This window comes from Numida meleagris, chromosome 4 (assembly GCF_002078875.1).
Source record: "Numida meleagris isolate 19003 breed g44 Domestic line chromosome 4, NumMel1.0, whole genome shotgun sequence".
NCBI lineage: Eukaryota > Metazoa > Chordata > Aves > Galliformes > Numididae > Numida > Numida meleagris.
Genome location: NC_034412.1, coordinates 21868076 through 21881501, shown reverse-complemented (window position 1 = coordinate 21881501; position 13426 = coordinate 21868076). Strand labels below are relative to the sequence as shown.

At 41.4% G+C, this 13426-nt stretch overlaps 1 protein-coding gene across 1 annotated transcript in view; it reads left to right on the top strand.

The window, feature by feature from the left end:
• ARHGEF4 (Rho guanine nucleotide exchange factor 4) overlaps positions 1-13426 on the top strand; it is a 214870-nt gene that overhangs the window by 95267 nt on the left and 106177 nt on the right. Inside the window, exons 4-5 of the mRNA XM_021395154.1 lie at positions 523-4941; positions 8618-8944. Of these exons, the coding sequence (XP_021250829.1) occupies positions 523-4941; positions 8618-8944 (4746 nt within the window). The remainder of the gene's footprint in view (positions 1-522; positions 4942-8617; positions 8945-13426) is intronic.

Genomic DNA, 13426 nt, shown 5'->3' with positions numbered 1-13426 from the left:
CATGTAATGCTCCTGATACAAGCCTTCTCCTAAATGAAATCAAAGATTTATTTCACCTTTGGTTCAGGCTTTGGCATGGGCTGTATGCAGATATCCAGGTGCAAAGCTGTTCTTTGTATATGTACGTACGTTTGTGTAATTTGGATGGTAACAACATTGGTTCTTTGGTTTATGGCAGAAACCTCAGATTTGAAGACAGATTTTTAGATCTACTTGCAAGGCATGGTTTCCATTTGACTTTTTGAATGGGAAATATATCTTCATATTGGGCTATGAAAGATGTGGCCAAAAGTCAAATTTTGGTCTCTGCATAAATATTAAAATGAAAATTCACCAATTAAGGGACGTTAAGAAAAGAACACAATGGATTTAATACACTCTGATGCCTTTGGAAGTTATACTTGACACTTTACTTACTGATGGTCCTGAAGTCTTTATTTCTTGTTTTTTTTTTTTTTTTTTTCTTTCTAAGTCTCTTCTCTATAAATCACTGGTAAATAATTCTTTGCTGTTTATTCATAGACCCCAGAGCCAGTTGACAACTACGTCAGTGAAGGAGAGCTTGAAGATGATCTGAGTTCTTCTACTCCAAGCACAATAGAGCTGGATATACGTGGATCCAGCCAAGACACAGATGAAGACTATTTTGAGACCCTGTCACATCAAAGTGGATCTTTGTCAGATGTAAAAACTGAGCTTTATGAGAGTGCATCAGAGACAGAACCCATTGCCAGTGATGTAACAGGAGAAACTTGCTTGAATTCAAACTGCCTTTTCACAGAAAAAACGGATCTGACCTGTAGTGTTCCTAAATCAAACGCAGAAACAGCCCTCTGTGAACTTAAGTGCTCAAGGCAAGCAGAACTCAGCCAGCAGGTGCAGTTAGATTTGTCTTCCAAAATAAAAGTAGCACCAAGGAAGAATGACTTTTGCATACACACTACAAAGTCAGAATGTGAAGCAGGTGTTGAAGATCTAACATTAACTAGCAGTACTTCCAACACAGAGAACCAAGTGAATGAAGAGGGCTTTATATCACAGACAGATAGAAAATTCATAGTAGGGTTGCAAAATAGAACAGAGTTGGACATCAGTAGAACACAGTCCTGTAGCAATTCAGTATCTACCGAAGATGCTGTTGCAAGACAGAAGGAATGTCCTGCAGTATTAAGCATTGCTTTTTTCAGAACTAACTCAGAAAGTTGTTTGATTTTACCTGAGGTACAGCAACTTTCCTTCCAGTCAGATGTAGCATCAAGCTGTAGTTTGCCTAATCTCCATTTTGAAACAAATGGACCTTACCAGAAAAGTTCCACTGAGACATCTGACTATAAATGTGAACTAGAGTCCATGTCTATTGTAAATTGTAACAGGAGGAGCTCAGCTGACAATGAGGAAACTACAAGTGAAAGGATAAGACATGGCAGTATAGAGGCCATGTTGTCGTCACATTCATTTTTTTACCAGCACCACCTCAAATCAAAATCTTCAACTTCTGAGTCACTACGCACAAGTCCAGAGATTATAGGAAGTAAAACATGGCACAGTGTACCTGAAAATATCAGTACTCAAGGCAAGGCAGAATATTTGGTGAACTATATTCATCCAAAAGACAAATTTAGACGGTCTTGTTCCAGAGTACATCTTCAAGGGCTCGATTTTGAATACACTTGGAAAAACTTTGGAAGGGTACCTGACAGCTCTGAGAAGGCAGTCAGAGGAGAGGGCAAATTTGGCACTGAAAGATTCCTTCTTGAAACTAACATAGACTCAAATGAGGACCAGCTTTCTCAACCATCAGGCTCCTTCCAGTGCCCTGATCTTTATTTGCACTCTGAACAAGAGGCCAGTGTCCTTAGTCCAAATGAAGTAGATACATGTGCTGGTAGTTTATCATCCACCCAGACAGATGAGTGTGAATGTAATCAGAAACAGAAGGAGACTTCATCTACCCTGGGCTGTGAACCAGTGATTATAAATGCTCAAGAACTTACAAAAAATAATCAGTACAAAGCTGAAAGAGATCTGGAAGCAGGCAGATTCCCTTGTGAAATTAATATTGAATTTGGTATTGATGACACTGAGAACATAGCAACTTGTCGTGTAGGTTTTCCTGCCGTTGTGGAAAACAGAAATTGTAACTGGTCTGTAAACTGTGTTTGCACTGGTAGAACACAGCAGAAATGTTCAAGGGAAAGTGTTCAGGAATCAGAATTGTCACATGTTGAGGTCATGATAGGGGAAAGACAGGTAGATGATCCTTCTAACCTTGACTTTTGTTGGAAAGTCCTGGAAACCACCCTGCAACCAGGTGTCAGTAGCACTGACATAGAGAACACAGATATAACTCAGCAAAATACAAGTTGCCGAACTGGTACCTTAAGGAGCCACTCTGAACCAGTAGCAAATGAACATCCTACTCATCAAGGAAAAGATGGAGACAGTGTCTTTGCTGTGGAAATGACTCCCAAATTAGATAGTGTAAGCCATGGAAGGCACTTAATGAATTTGTCAGAGTTAAAGTCTGCCCTGATTATAATATCTGTAGAACAGAAAGGATTGCAGTCCAAGACACTGGATGATGACCCTTGTGCTGAAATGATAACTGGAACATTGAGAAATGTAGTGAGAAAGGACTTGGTGGATCCTCATATTGCCAGCAAAGCTCATCTTGAGCCAGAGAGAGTTCTGAGTGAGTACTGTAGCTGTGAGGAACCAGTTTTGGCCACCTTTACTGGTAATGCAGAACCACTCTGTGTTGGGGATACAGCTGAAGAAAAAACAGAAATTTCACAAGAGCAGAGAAAGAAAGCAGCTTCCTACTTAGCACTCACCTCTAGTAATTCCACAATAACGAGTGGAAAGGCAGAATTCAGTAGTGTTACTGCTCCATTGAGCAATGATGTGCTTATTGCAGAAAGTCCTGCAGATAAATGTGAAGATGTGCTGTTAAAATCTCACAGCAGAAGTGGTGTTATGATCTTTGAGACAGAGTCACACAGAACAAAGACTGAATTGGAAGTAGAGACAGAACAGTTCAGAAACCCATGGGCTGAAACGAAAGATGACCAGGTGACTAAGGAAGAGGAATTCCAAGCACATCAAGGCAGAGAGGAAGATGGATATATAACTAGAGTGGTAGCACTGGAAACATGCAGCGTAAGCAATCTGTGTGAGGGAGATAGTGCTTATGATGACCTTCCAGGACCCAGCATCACAAGTGAGGAAGTGGTAGGAGATGAAGGCTGTAGTGGTTCAAATGAACAAAGAGGTACTTGTGAAGAATCTCCTCCTAGGGAAGGAACGGAGGCCTCTCCTGCAGAAAACACAGCTAGCTCTAGAAAAGACAGTGCATTGAATCTAGATGTGTGTGATGTCTTTAACTACTCTGTGAAAATGGAGGCCCATGATACTTGTTGTATGGGCCTAGATAACATAAGCACCTGCAGCGCTAACAGTGAGGAAATGGATGAGAATTCATTCCATGTCCTGGAAAGTAACAGCAGTCTCTATAAAGCTGTGCAAAAGCCAACAAAGAATGGCAATAGCGGGAAAGCTTCCAGGTTTTTTGTGTTCTCAAAAATTACATCTTTCAGGAAAACTAAGCCTGTTGCAGCTGAAAATCAGGGAAGTAGCAGCTTCTTTGGAAGCAGGGCTAAGACAGAAGAACTGGATGGCGGGAAAGAAGATGAAGACACTGAAAGTTTACAGTCTTTCAGAAGCTATTCGTCTGGTTCTGCTTTCCACAGGAAGGAGAGCTATGCCTCTGAGTACTCAGACGATGATGATTTATTCTATGAGAGGCCTGCAGGATTATTCAGTAGAATGAGCCTGAGGAAGGCTTCTGGCTCTGGTCGAATACTGATGGAAGATACAGATACAAATTCAACTTCTCCCATACTGGCCGCTGTCAAATATGCAGATGGACTAATTACAGGTTCACCTGAAAGTAATGACAGTGAACCTGTGGAATACAGCGGGATTAGAAAATCCTTTCCTGAAAATGAATACAAAAGAAACAAGAACCCTGAGGGCAAGAAGTTCAGAACAAGGTTGGCCTTGGCACACAAATCCCTCTCAAGTTTATTTGAATCCAAATCTCCCGAGAAGGAAAACAATGAGCAAAGCTCGAGAATATTACTGAAAAATGAAAAGGAGAAAGCCAAACTTCGCCAGAGCACCTGGAAAGCTTTTCTAAAGAGCAAGGAGACAGATGGACTAAAAAGACCTATCTTGGCAAATCTGTCACCAACACAGGAGAGCGTCAACGCAACTAGAGGCCATCTGATGACAACAGCATCAGTAGAGCAACAGGATGGTTCTGATGGACACGCATTTTTGAAAACAGAAACAGCGAATGGTTCCTCATTAGACACCAACTATCTTGACACCTCTGTGGAGCCTATCGATGTCTCTTCACCTGCAGGTATGTGGAGAAAACGAATACAGTCCCATGATTTGGGCATCAGATATTCACAGAGTTCAGACTGTGATGAAATGCAGGAAGCTCTGGGCAACAGTTTTAATAATTCTCTAGAGGAATATTGGATGAAACCTCCATTTAGTCCCTCTGATGTGCAGTCACCATTTAATCAGTCAAGTCCATCATGTCCCCAGCTCTCAAATTCTGAAGGTAAAGATATGCCTTGCAGGCCCATGAGTCCCAAACCACAAAGTCCAAGATCTACTTCCCAACGCAAGAGCTTCCGTTACCCTGGAAGAATATGTGCCACGTCGATGGTCTCTCTTGGGAACAGCTCTGCAGTTGACTGCAGATTGGAGGCTCCTGAGAAACCAAAGACACTGAAACCCAGAGGTAGTCTCTTGCTTTCTGTACACTCATTGGACAACGAATACCAGAGGGATGACAGTGGGATAAGCAGTCAATCCCAGATCAGCTTAAACACAGCTTCTTCCATTAGTGACGTGCTCAGAGATGAGGTGAGTTTTCTGGGAATTATGAGGTGGTGGTTTGGTTTGCCGAGTCTTTTGTTTTAATGTGGTTTATGAATTCCAGTGAAACTCTTTAATGGCTAAGTGAACACATTGGTTAGATTGGTGCATAAATATTCCTCTTTGTCTAAGATAGGTGGCCCTACTTCGTCTATGAGTTCAAGACTATAGGGGCTGATGTTTTATTTAAGGGAGGACTTACCAGAGAAATCTAAATGAATAGATTCATTACAACACTGCTAACACATAATACCCCTCAGACAGGCTACACAGAAACCAGCCTGTGTTTGACCCCAGGCTATAGGTGGAAAGAAAAGGAGGAATCAAGCCTCTTAACTGGTGTATATTAAATAAGTTTCTCAAAGTGAAAGACAACATAGATATCAAGAATCTTGTAGTTCCTTCTTAAGAAGAAAAACCTTCTTTTCTTTAGACAGTGAGCAGCTGCTTTTCAAAGTATCACCAGTCTTTTGAAGTCACCATAGCTATCTTTGAAGTGCCACTAGGAATTGAGTTCTGCCTTTTCTGCAGCAAATGGGAAAAAAAATGGACTCTCTCTGTGATGCTGCATTATACTCTAGTCCTGGTTACATATTAATCTCCCCCTGATAGCTCAGATCTCAGTGAAAAGAGTGTATCTTCAATAGGGGTCTCTCAACTGGTTGAGGCCTTTAAAAGCAGAGACTTCCTATATCAGGAGGCTTTTAATCCCAGAGACGATTTCCCAAATTGTAAGTGGCCATGAGCTTAGGAATCTCTTTCAGTGGCTAAACACGAACCACCAGAGTGATTGAGCTTGACCTCATAGGTGAGATCCCAGGACCTAGCTCGGTCATACTGCTTTTCTAGTATTGCTGCTGATGACTTTTGACACTATGAAGTAGGCAGCCGTATTTTGTTGAGCAGATTTTCAAAAATGTCATTTGAGAGTTTCTGTCTGCTGCCACACCACAACCAGATAATTTTTCATGAGCCTGGAACTGCTCAATCAATTCTGATGCCAAAGGCTGGTTGTGTTCAGCACACATGCACTCTTGCACAGCTTTTGCAGTTGATGCTGCCTTTTGTTTGTCGCATTCTGGGTTGTATTAAAAGTTTAAGATATCCTTCAAAATGTTCTTAGCCTATGCTTACTCCTATTTGGTGTATTATCTTAAAAAAAAAATTGAACAAAAAGAATTGATTGATTGGAACAGATTGTGGGAGGTCATCTAATCTTATGTCCTTCTTCTGATAGGACTAGTGGCAACACTGGGCAGACAAATCCGTGACTTGTTTAACCAAGTCCTGAAAACCTGACATGCTTGAGATTTCACCATCTCTCTGGGAAACATGTTCCTGAAGAAATTCCTTTCCTAATGCCCAAACAGGACTTTCCAAACTACAGTTCCTGGCTACTCCTGGCTACATTGTCTGGCAACATAAAAGAGTTTAGATCCATCATCCATGTAACTATAAATTTCTTGTAGACTGCTCTCATATTGCCCTTAATACAATTTTTTCACCTTGAATAAACCTAGTTCCCTCAGTTTCTCCCCACATATTTCCAGTGAAAATTTTTTACTTGATTGTTTGTAGTGTTTGTTTGGTTTTGCCTCTTTTTTTTTTTTTTTTTTTGGCTAATGCTGTCTGGAATCCAAAGAAGCATGTGGGTGGTAGTAAGGGCAGTGAGAGCTGTAGTTCTGGAATCGCTGTGGGCAGAAGGGGAAGAGAATTTGCTTGAAAATATTTTGTTTTCACGGGCATCAACTTAACTTACAAACTTAATATCACCTTCTGAACAAGAGACCTGCAGTGTTACAGCAACCTAGGAAAATGCAAGGTAGTCAGCCTATGGAAAGTACTCTTAAAATGTTGCTAACAGATGAGGTCTATCAGAAGACAAATAAAATAATTGACCTGTAAATCATTACCAAAAGGAACATCTTGAAGAGAGAAATAAGGCGTGTATAAAGATTTCAAAAGGCAAGCCCAACTACATGATCTTAAAGTTCCCAACCCAAACCATTCTATGATTTTATGATTCTAGGATGTAACAATTAGGAGCAAATAAATAATTACTTAAATCGATTGCTAGATTAAATAATTAAAACTGTGAAAAATGTAAATGGTGTCTAAGTCGTATAAAACCAATTTAATTTGACTGATACTTCTGGAGGTTGCACAATGATATCTCAGACTGGATAAATGTAGCTGGAGCCTTGAATTAAAGCAAGTGTCCCAGCTTTCAGGATACAACATCTCATCTGTTTGAGTATATAGGGCTTTTGCTTATTTCCATTTTCATGACACTGTGAAAAGAAGTAAAACTGCATCCTGATGGTCTTTCTTATGTATGTGGACAAGTGAAAAAGTCATAACATTAACACTGGCATTAGAGAAATCCCTTTCTGTTCCACATCAGTAAAGGCATTATTGCTAGACAAGTGAGCAGGTGTGAACATCCTTGAAACTTTACCTGTTTTATAGTTCTGTAACAGACTGCAATGGCTCAGCTCCCTCCTGAGGTCTACCACACTGGTAAGTAACCATTCTCAGCCTGATGGAGCACAGGACAGCCCCTCTGTTGTTACATACTAGTGGTTGTTAGCATTCGCCAGGTTATAACTAGAACAAAGATTTTGTGCTGAAAAGTTTGGGACAAAAGAACTCTACAGAATTACCATTTGCCTACATGTCAGGACCTTCACTGCATGTTTGCAACATGATTTCACTTAACATGATTGTGTTACCCAGGAGGCAAGAGCAAACTAATGTATTATATTTGATGTTTGAAGTCTGTGCAAGGTCTTCTCCTCGCTTTTCTAGGCACAGAAAACCAGCAGCACACTTTCATTTTTGCATAGCAGCTAGTAGATAAGAAGCCTCCCAAGACTATGGCATCTCTTGCTAGTGACAATGAAAAATTGATCTGGGATTGTTGGGTAATTGAAAAGGGAAGGGCCTGCAGTGGTTTGTCTCATTGTTTGAGTTCTTCGAATAAATTGTGAGAAACTGGAAAGATTGTCAGGATACAACATTTTCTTGGCAGAAGAGGAGACTCCATTCATTCCTTAATACTGTTATCTCCCATCAGTTCCAGTATAAAAGCTGTAGTTTTGTGCAAGCACTCTATAAAAGCAAATGGGAGTGAAGGGTGAAACTGTGCAATTCCTTTTTCTCAGGCCAACATCAGGCAACTATAATGGATAGTAAAAGAGCACCATCAGAAAGCACAGTATATCAGACCTGCAGGCATCCAGGTAGCATTTTCACTTTGCTTAACTGAAATAAAGTGTGAAAAGCACAGACAGACAGGACTGGACATTGAGATATTTTCAGATACACTATCTTTGTAAATAATATGCAGAATGACCTAAACCTCAGTAACGTTATTGTAACATACCATCTAGAATGAGGGTGAAAAGGGCATTGTCCTGTGCAGTGGGAGTGTGCATTAGCTGTCTCAACGGGCAGCAGAGCTACTGTTTCAGGATGGGTACCCCTGAGCCTATGGAGGATGCTGAGGATAGACAGGCAGGCCCTACTCTCAGGGAAGCATTTTCCTCTGAACACTTTTGGGGCTACACAACTGAGAGTTGCCATCTTCTGTTCAATCTGATTTGAAGCAAACAGAATTTCCAGTGAACAAACTGTATGTTTTCACCTGCTGTTTGTAAAACAGGACTCAAAACAGCTATGTCCAACACCACCTGAAAAGAGGCCAAATGAGAAAGGCGTTCCCCATCGCAAAAGGAGGTCCCCCCAGGTTCCACCATCCCCACACCCTTTCTCCACCCTTGAGAACAAAGCCTGGAGGCTTTCCTTCCTGGCTCCAGACGCAAAAGCCAAGGAGATTCCGGAGAGGAGGAGGAAGAGACCTAAAACCCTCTATAAGTGCTTCAGCTTCGATGATATTTGGATGCAGAGGAACCAAAAAAGGAAGCTAGAGAAGGAGACACAGCCAGAGAGAGGGATTCAGTTGCAACACTTCCCAGAGGACCAGTTGAAAGTAAGAACCCACACACTGTCCTCCTCCTCCCCTGGCACTGTCTTCCTCTCTCTGCTCTGGCTGTTTTCTACTGTTGATCACATTCATGTCCGTCTACTTTGTCTGGTACCAGTTCTCGCTGCTTCTCTGTGAGTCTGGCAGTTGTGGATGGAAACTGATTATTCAAACACTAAACTTTCCCATCTCTGGAGTAGGTGGTTTTGTAGTCACTGCAAACAAGCAGCTCCTTCCTTGAGCCCTTTTGGACAACGGGATTCCTCTTTGGGCTGCAAGATAGAGAGAGCACGGATAACATCACAGTTGCCTTAAATCAGTGTAAATAAAACATGAAATCTCTTTCAGTGCCCTGTGGTATTGCCATATAACTTTGAAAAGAGACTTTAAATCAGATTTCCCTTGTATTTGAGGTCAACTCCATGCATCTTACTGAGGCCAGTTCCCACTACAAAGTGCTTGAGAGAATATTGTCACTGGAGTTTTAGTTATTGGTAACCTCCTGTCCACCGAGGAACACTTCTAGGTCAGCAATATGATTCCTCTGGACAAACTCTGTGGCTGTTATGACTCACACTGTTGACATCTGTTACTCTTGGATCCAGAGCTAAGGTCTGTTCCCTTCAGGGAGAGCCAGGATTCTGTGTCCAAGAGCCAAATTTAGAATTTCTGGGGAAAAAAACCACGAGATCAGAGGGACACCCCATGCAGCTTCTGCTGATGATATTGAGAAAGCATCTAAGAATGCCTAACATTGGGTAGTAGTCTTCTCCTCAAGACAAGGGCCTGAAATCTGTGCTATTCTGTGCTTATAAGGTTCTTCAAAAGAAAATTTTGCCAGTTGAGGCTTGGGTGAGTGCCGGGTACATTCTGAGATGTGCCTGCTGTGTTCAGTGAGGGTGCTTTCCTGCCTATGTGTTGAAGACAATAAATAATGCTCCTGAGGCAAAAGTGTATATTACCATTTCTTAAAAATAGGAATTATGTTATTTGTCTGCCTTGCTCTGAGTTCCAAGAAATAGCTCCATGCTGACGGGAAAATGCATCACTGGGTTAGTTAGGCTCACTAGCGAACAGAAGCCAGTAAAATAAGCTAAAAATATTCCTTACAATTGCTTGACAAGCACGGATAGTGATGGAAATACAGGCCATGCTGCCGGGCATGTTCACCAGCACAGAGACCATTAGAGCCTCTGAGAGGAGCAACCAGTTACCTCAGAAGCATCCCTGGAGCCATCAGATTACGCAGCTTGCATGCTGCCTGCTTTGCTGATTGCCCACACATTTTGATACTGCCAGAAAACAGCCTCCTCCATAAGCATTTCCAGTCTCCTTTCCTGGTGCAAGCTTACCTCTCAATGGTGGTGAGCTGTGTAATGGGCAGCAGCTGCCCTGCTTCCACTGAGCTTCCTTCACTTAACAACACATGCCTGGGGGGCTGAGTGGCTTTTCTGGTTTATTCTTCTTTGGGTAGCAGAGGTGAGTAAAAACAGAGCAAGCTTCAGAAGAGAAGATGCTTAGCAGTATGTAGTTAGATTTATTTCGTTTTGTTTTTCACTATTTCTGTTGATTTGAGTGTTATTGATCCTTTTTATCTTTGTGAGCAGGCCAAATTTTTTCGAAACAAGTGTGGAGATTCAAGGGCTCTTTCCAGTCTGCCAATATGAATGCATTCCTTGGCCTGTACCTTTTATTCATTATAGTCCTTGTGTAGTTTATTTTTCCTGTTTTGTTCTATTTTGCGCAGTGCTCTATTCATGTGCTAGTGCCAGCTTATTCATATCCTCAGATGTAGCGGGAGCGCTGTCACAAGCTGCAGTGTTTGGGTGTAGCTTTAGAAGGATGCCAAAAATCTTTCTAATAAGGAGAACAAAATAAACTATCACAAAAGAAGCTTTGTAAGGTTTTTCATTGTCTGCTGTGCTTTTGCAATTGAAACAAGGCAAATATAAGGAGCTTTGGAGATTTGAAAATGCAAGTCTGATATTTCCTGCCACATGGGGTTGCCTTGGGATGCGTGGCTTCAGCTATGATAAGTCATACTGTGTCAAGTCAAGCTCAGGTCAGCGTACAAGGTGATGTAATGCTGCAATACCGGGGAAACAGCAGAACAGAGCAGACCATGGAGGAACAAAAGGCAAATTCTTAACCTGAGAGATGATTTCTGATACTGTATCATTGGAATCAGTACAGACAAATGAATACAGTGGCTATACAAAGCTATTCTGAAGGCTGGCAACTGGGATTCAGAGGGAGAGGAACAAGAGACTAGCTTTTAGATATGAAATGCCAGTCCGAAACAATTCTGTGTACTGGGTTTTGTTTTGCTGAGGCCCAAGAGGCTGCTGATCTGCCTCAGATGAGAACTGCCTGTGGAAATCCCTAGAGCCAAACTCAAAGCTTGACCCAGCTGTCCCTTATAACAAAATGCTACCACTAACAAGCTGAGCACCTTCTGATCTTTTACTTCAGAATGTTAACATTTAGCTGGTTGTGGAAAACCTTTGAAGGTGGTGTTCTCCACTTTCAAAGGTAGAATAAGATAAACTTTTTAAATGCAGTATAAATTCTCTAGCTGGAACACAGACAATGCCCCAAAACAGCGATGTATGTAATGGTGACAGACTCTGTTTTGAGATTTATTTTTGCAAGAATTGCTTTAGTGGTATCTTCCAGCTGCCTGCCTGTCTGCTCCTATCATTTCCTTCCTGTCTTAATAAAATGGTGGAACCTGACTATTTAAGCCTGATGCTTCTCTAGTGCACAGCAATAGAAGCAGAGATGTGGTTGCTACGTGCTTTTGTTAAAGCACAATTTCTGCACTGTCAAATTAGAGAGATTCCTAAAAGGCACATCAGGGGACTAAAGCCATTGGGTATAGTGCAGCAGAAGCTCTCCTTTATTTCAAAAGAGAAATGAGAAGCAATGAAGAAGAGATCTTTAACTTATTGTCCTGAATAGGGCACCTGGATACCTAATTTTTTACCCCATTTGAAATAAGGAAAACAAAGCTTTGCCATGCAGTACCATGGTTATGAGCACTGTGGGCACCTCAGATACACTTCAAGTGGGTAATGAATCCCCTTTGGAGAGGATACTCATGAATGAGACATATCTCCCCAGTGACAAGGTACAGGCACACAACAGAGGTAAATGCCTCTCTCAGACTGTGCAAAAGAGCATAGAAATAATTCCCTTAACCCAAAGCAGAAAATGTAGAAGAGGGGGTCTTTACTCCATTTTTGTCCCTCCTTTCCCCTCCCTTGTAGAGTGGGGAAAACCCTGCCTGCTTTTACTAACATCCTGCAAGTACTTCCTCTCCTGGCTTTGGGTTGTACAAACCTGCTTCCTCTGCTGCACAGATGAAACACTGCCTGTACCTGAGATCTGCTCTGACGTCCTGGGGGACAGTAAGAATAAACCCTGCCTTTGTTGCTGCAATAATACTATCTGATTGTACTGCCTGATGCAGTACAATAATACTATCTATCACATTTAACAGATATAATGTAGGCCTTGGTATACTATATATATGTATATATCTACATACTATATATATATACTCTATTTATATAGTGTACATACATATTTATATAGTGTACATATATATAGTATGTAGATATATATGTATGTAGATATATACATATTTATATAGTGTATATATGGTAGAAAACAGTGTTATTCTGCTTAAGACTAGGAAGCAGGATATATGAGCTATAGCTCAGGTGTGAGAGAGCAGGTGTGTTGCTGCAGCAGAAGGAAAGAGCAGTAGCCATGCAGAGCTGCAAGATGGCTATGCCCATGGGGCCAGTGCTGCCTTCCAGGTGGTCTCCCAGACACCTGTGGTTACTGATATTTTCTGTGTGTGCCAGCTGTAGGGGGTATGGGATGGAGAAAATAGAGGAAAGAACATATTCATACAAGCCTATCTGCATCATGCGTTAAGGACTTCAAGTTTCAGTGCCTTTCCTTACAATCTGTATCACACATTGTGACTGGGCCCTGAGCACCCTGATCTACCTGTAGGTGTCCCTATTCATTGCAGGGGAGTTGGACTAGGTGTCCTTTAAAGGTCCCTTCCATCTCAACCAGTTCTGTGGTTCTAGGATTGTCAATGTTCTATGATGTTGTAGTGTCTTGCTCATTTTTGAGTATCTGATGAGAAAGTAGGTTAGTCTGGGTGGCTAAATGGCAGAGGTTTGCATGATTTCTTTAAAACGAACAGGAAAAAAAATCTACTTTTGTTTAAGTTAAGCTTGACCTACTTAAGCAGTAGTTATATTGAGCTGTCTGTATGTATGCTGTCTACCCATTTCATTTCCCTCTCAAAGCAGCGAAAGTTATAAAGTTATAAGTTCAGCGAGATCTGCCAATGGTTTAGAGTTTTAAGTGTTTCATAAAGTTCACTAAGTTTTATAAAAACCAATCAACCAGGCAGAGGGGATCCTATTTATAACTGAAAGGGAAGAATGTAGTGTGTTAGATGTG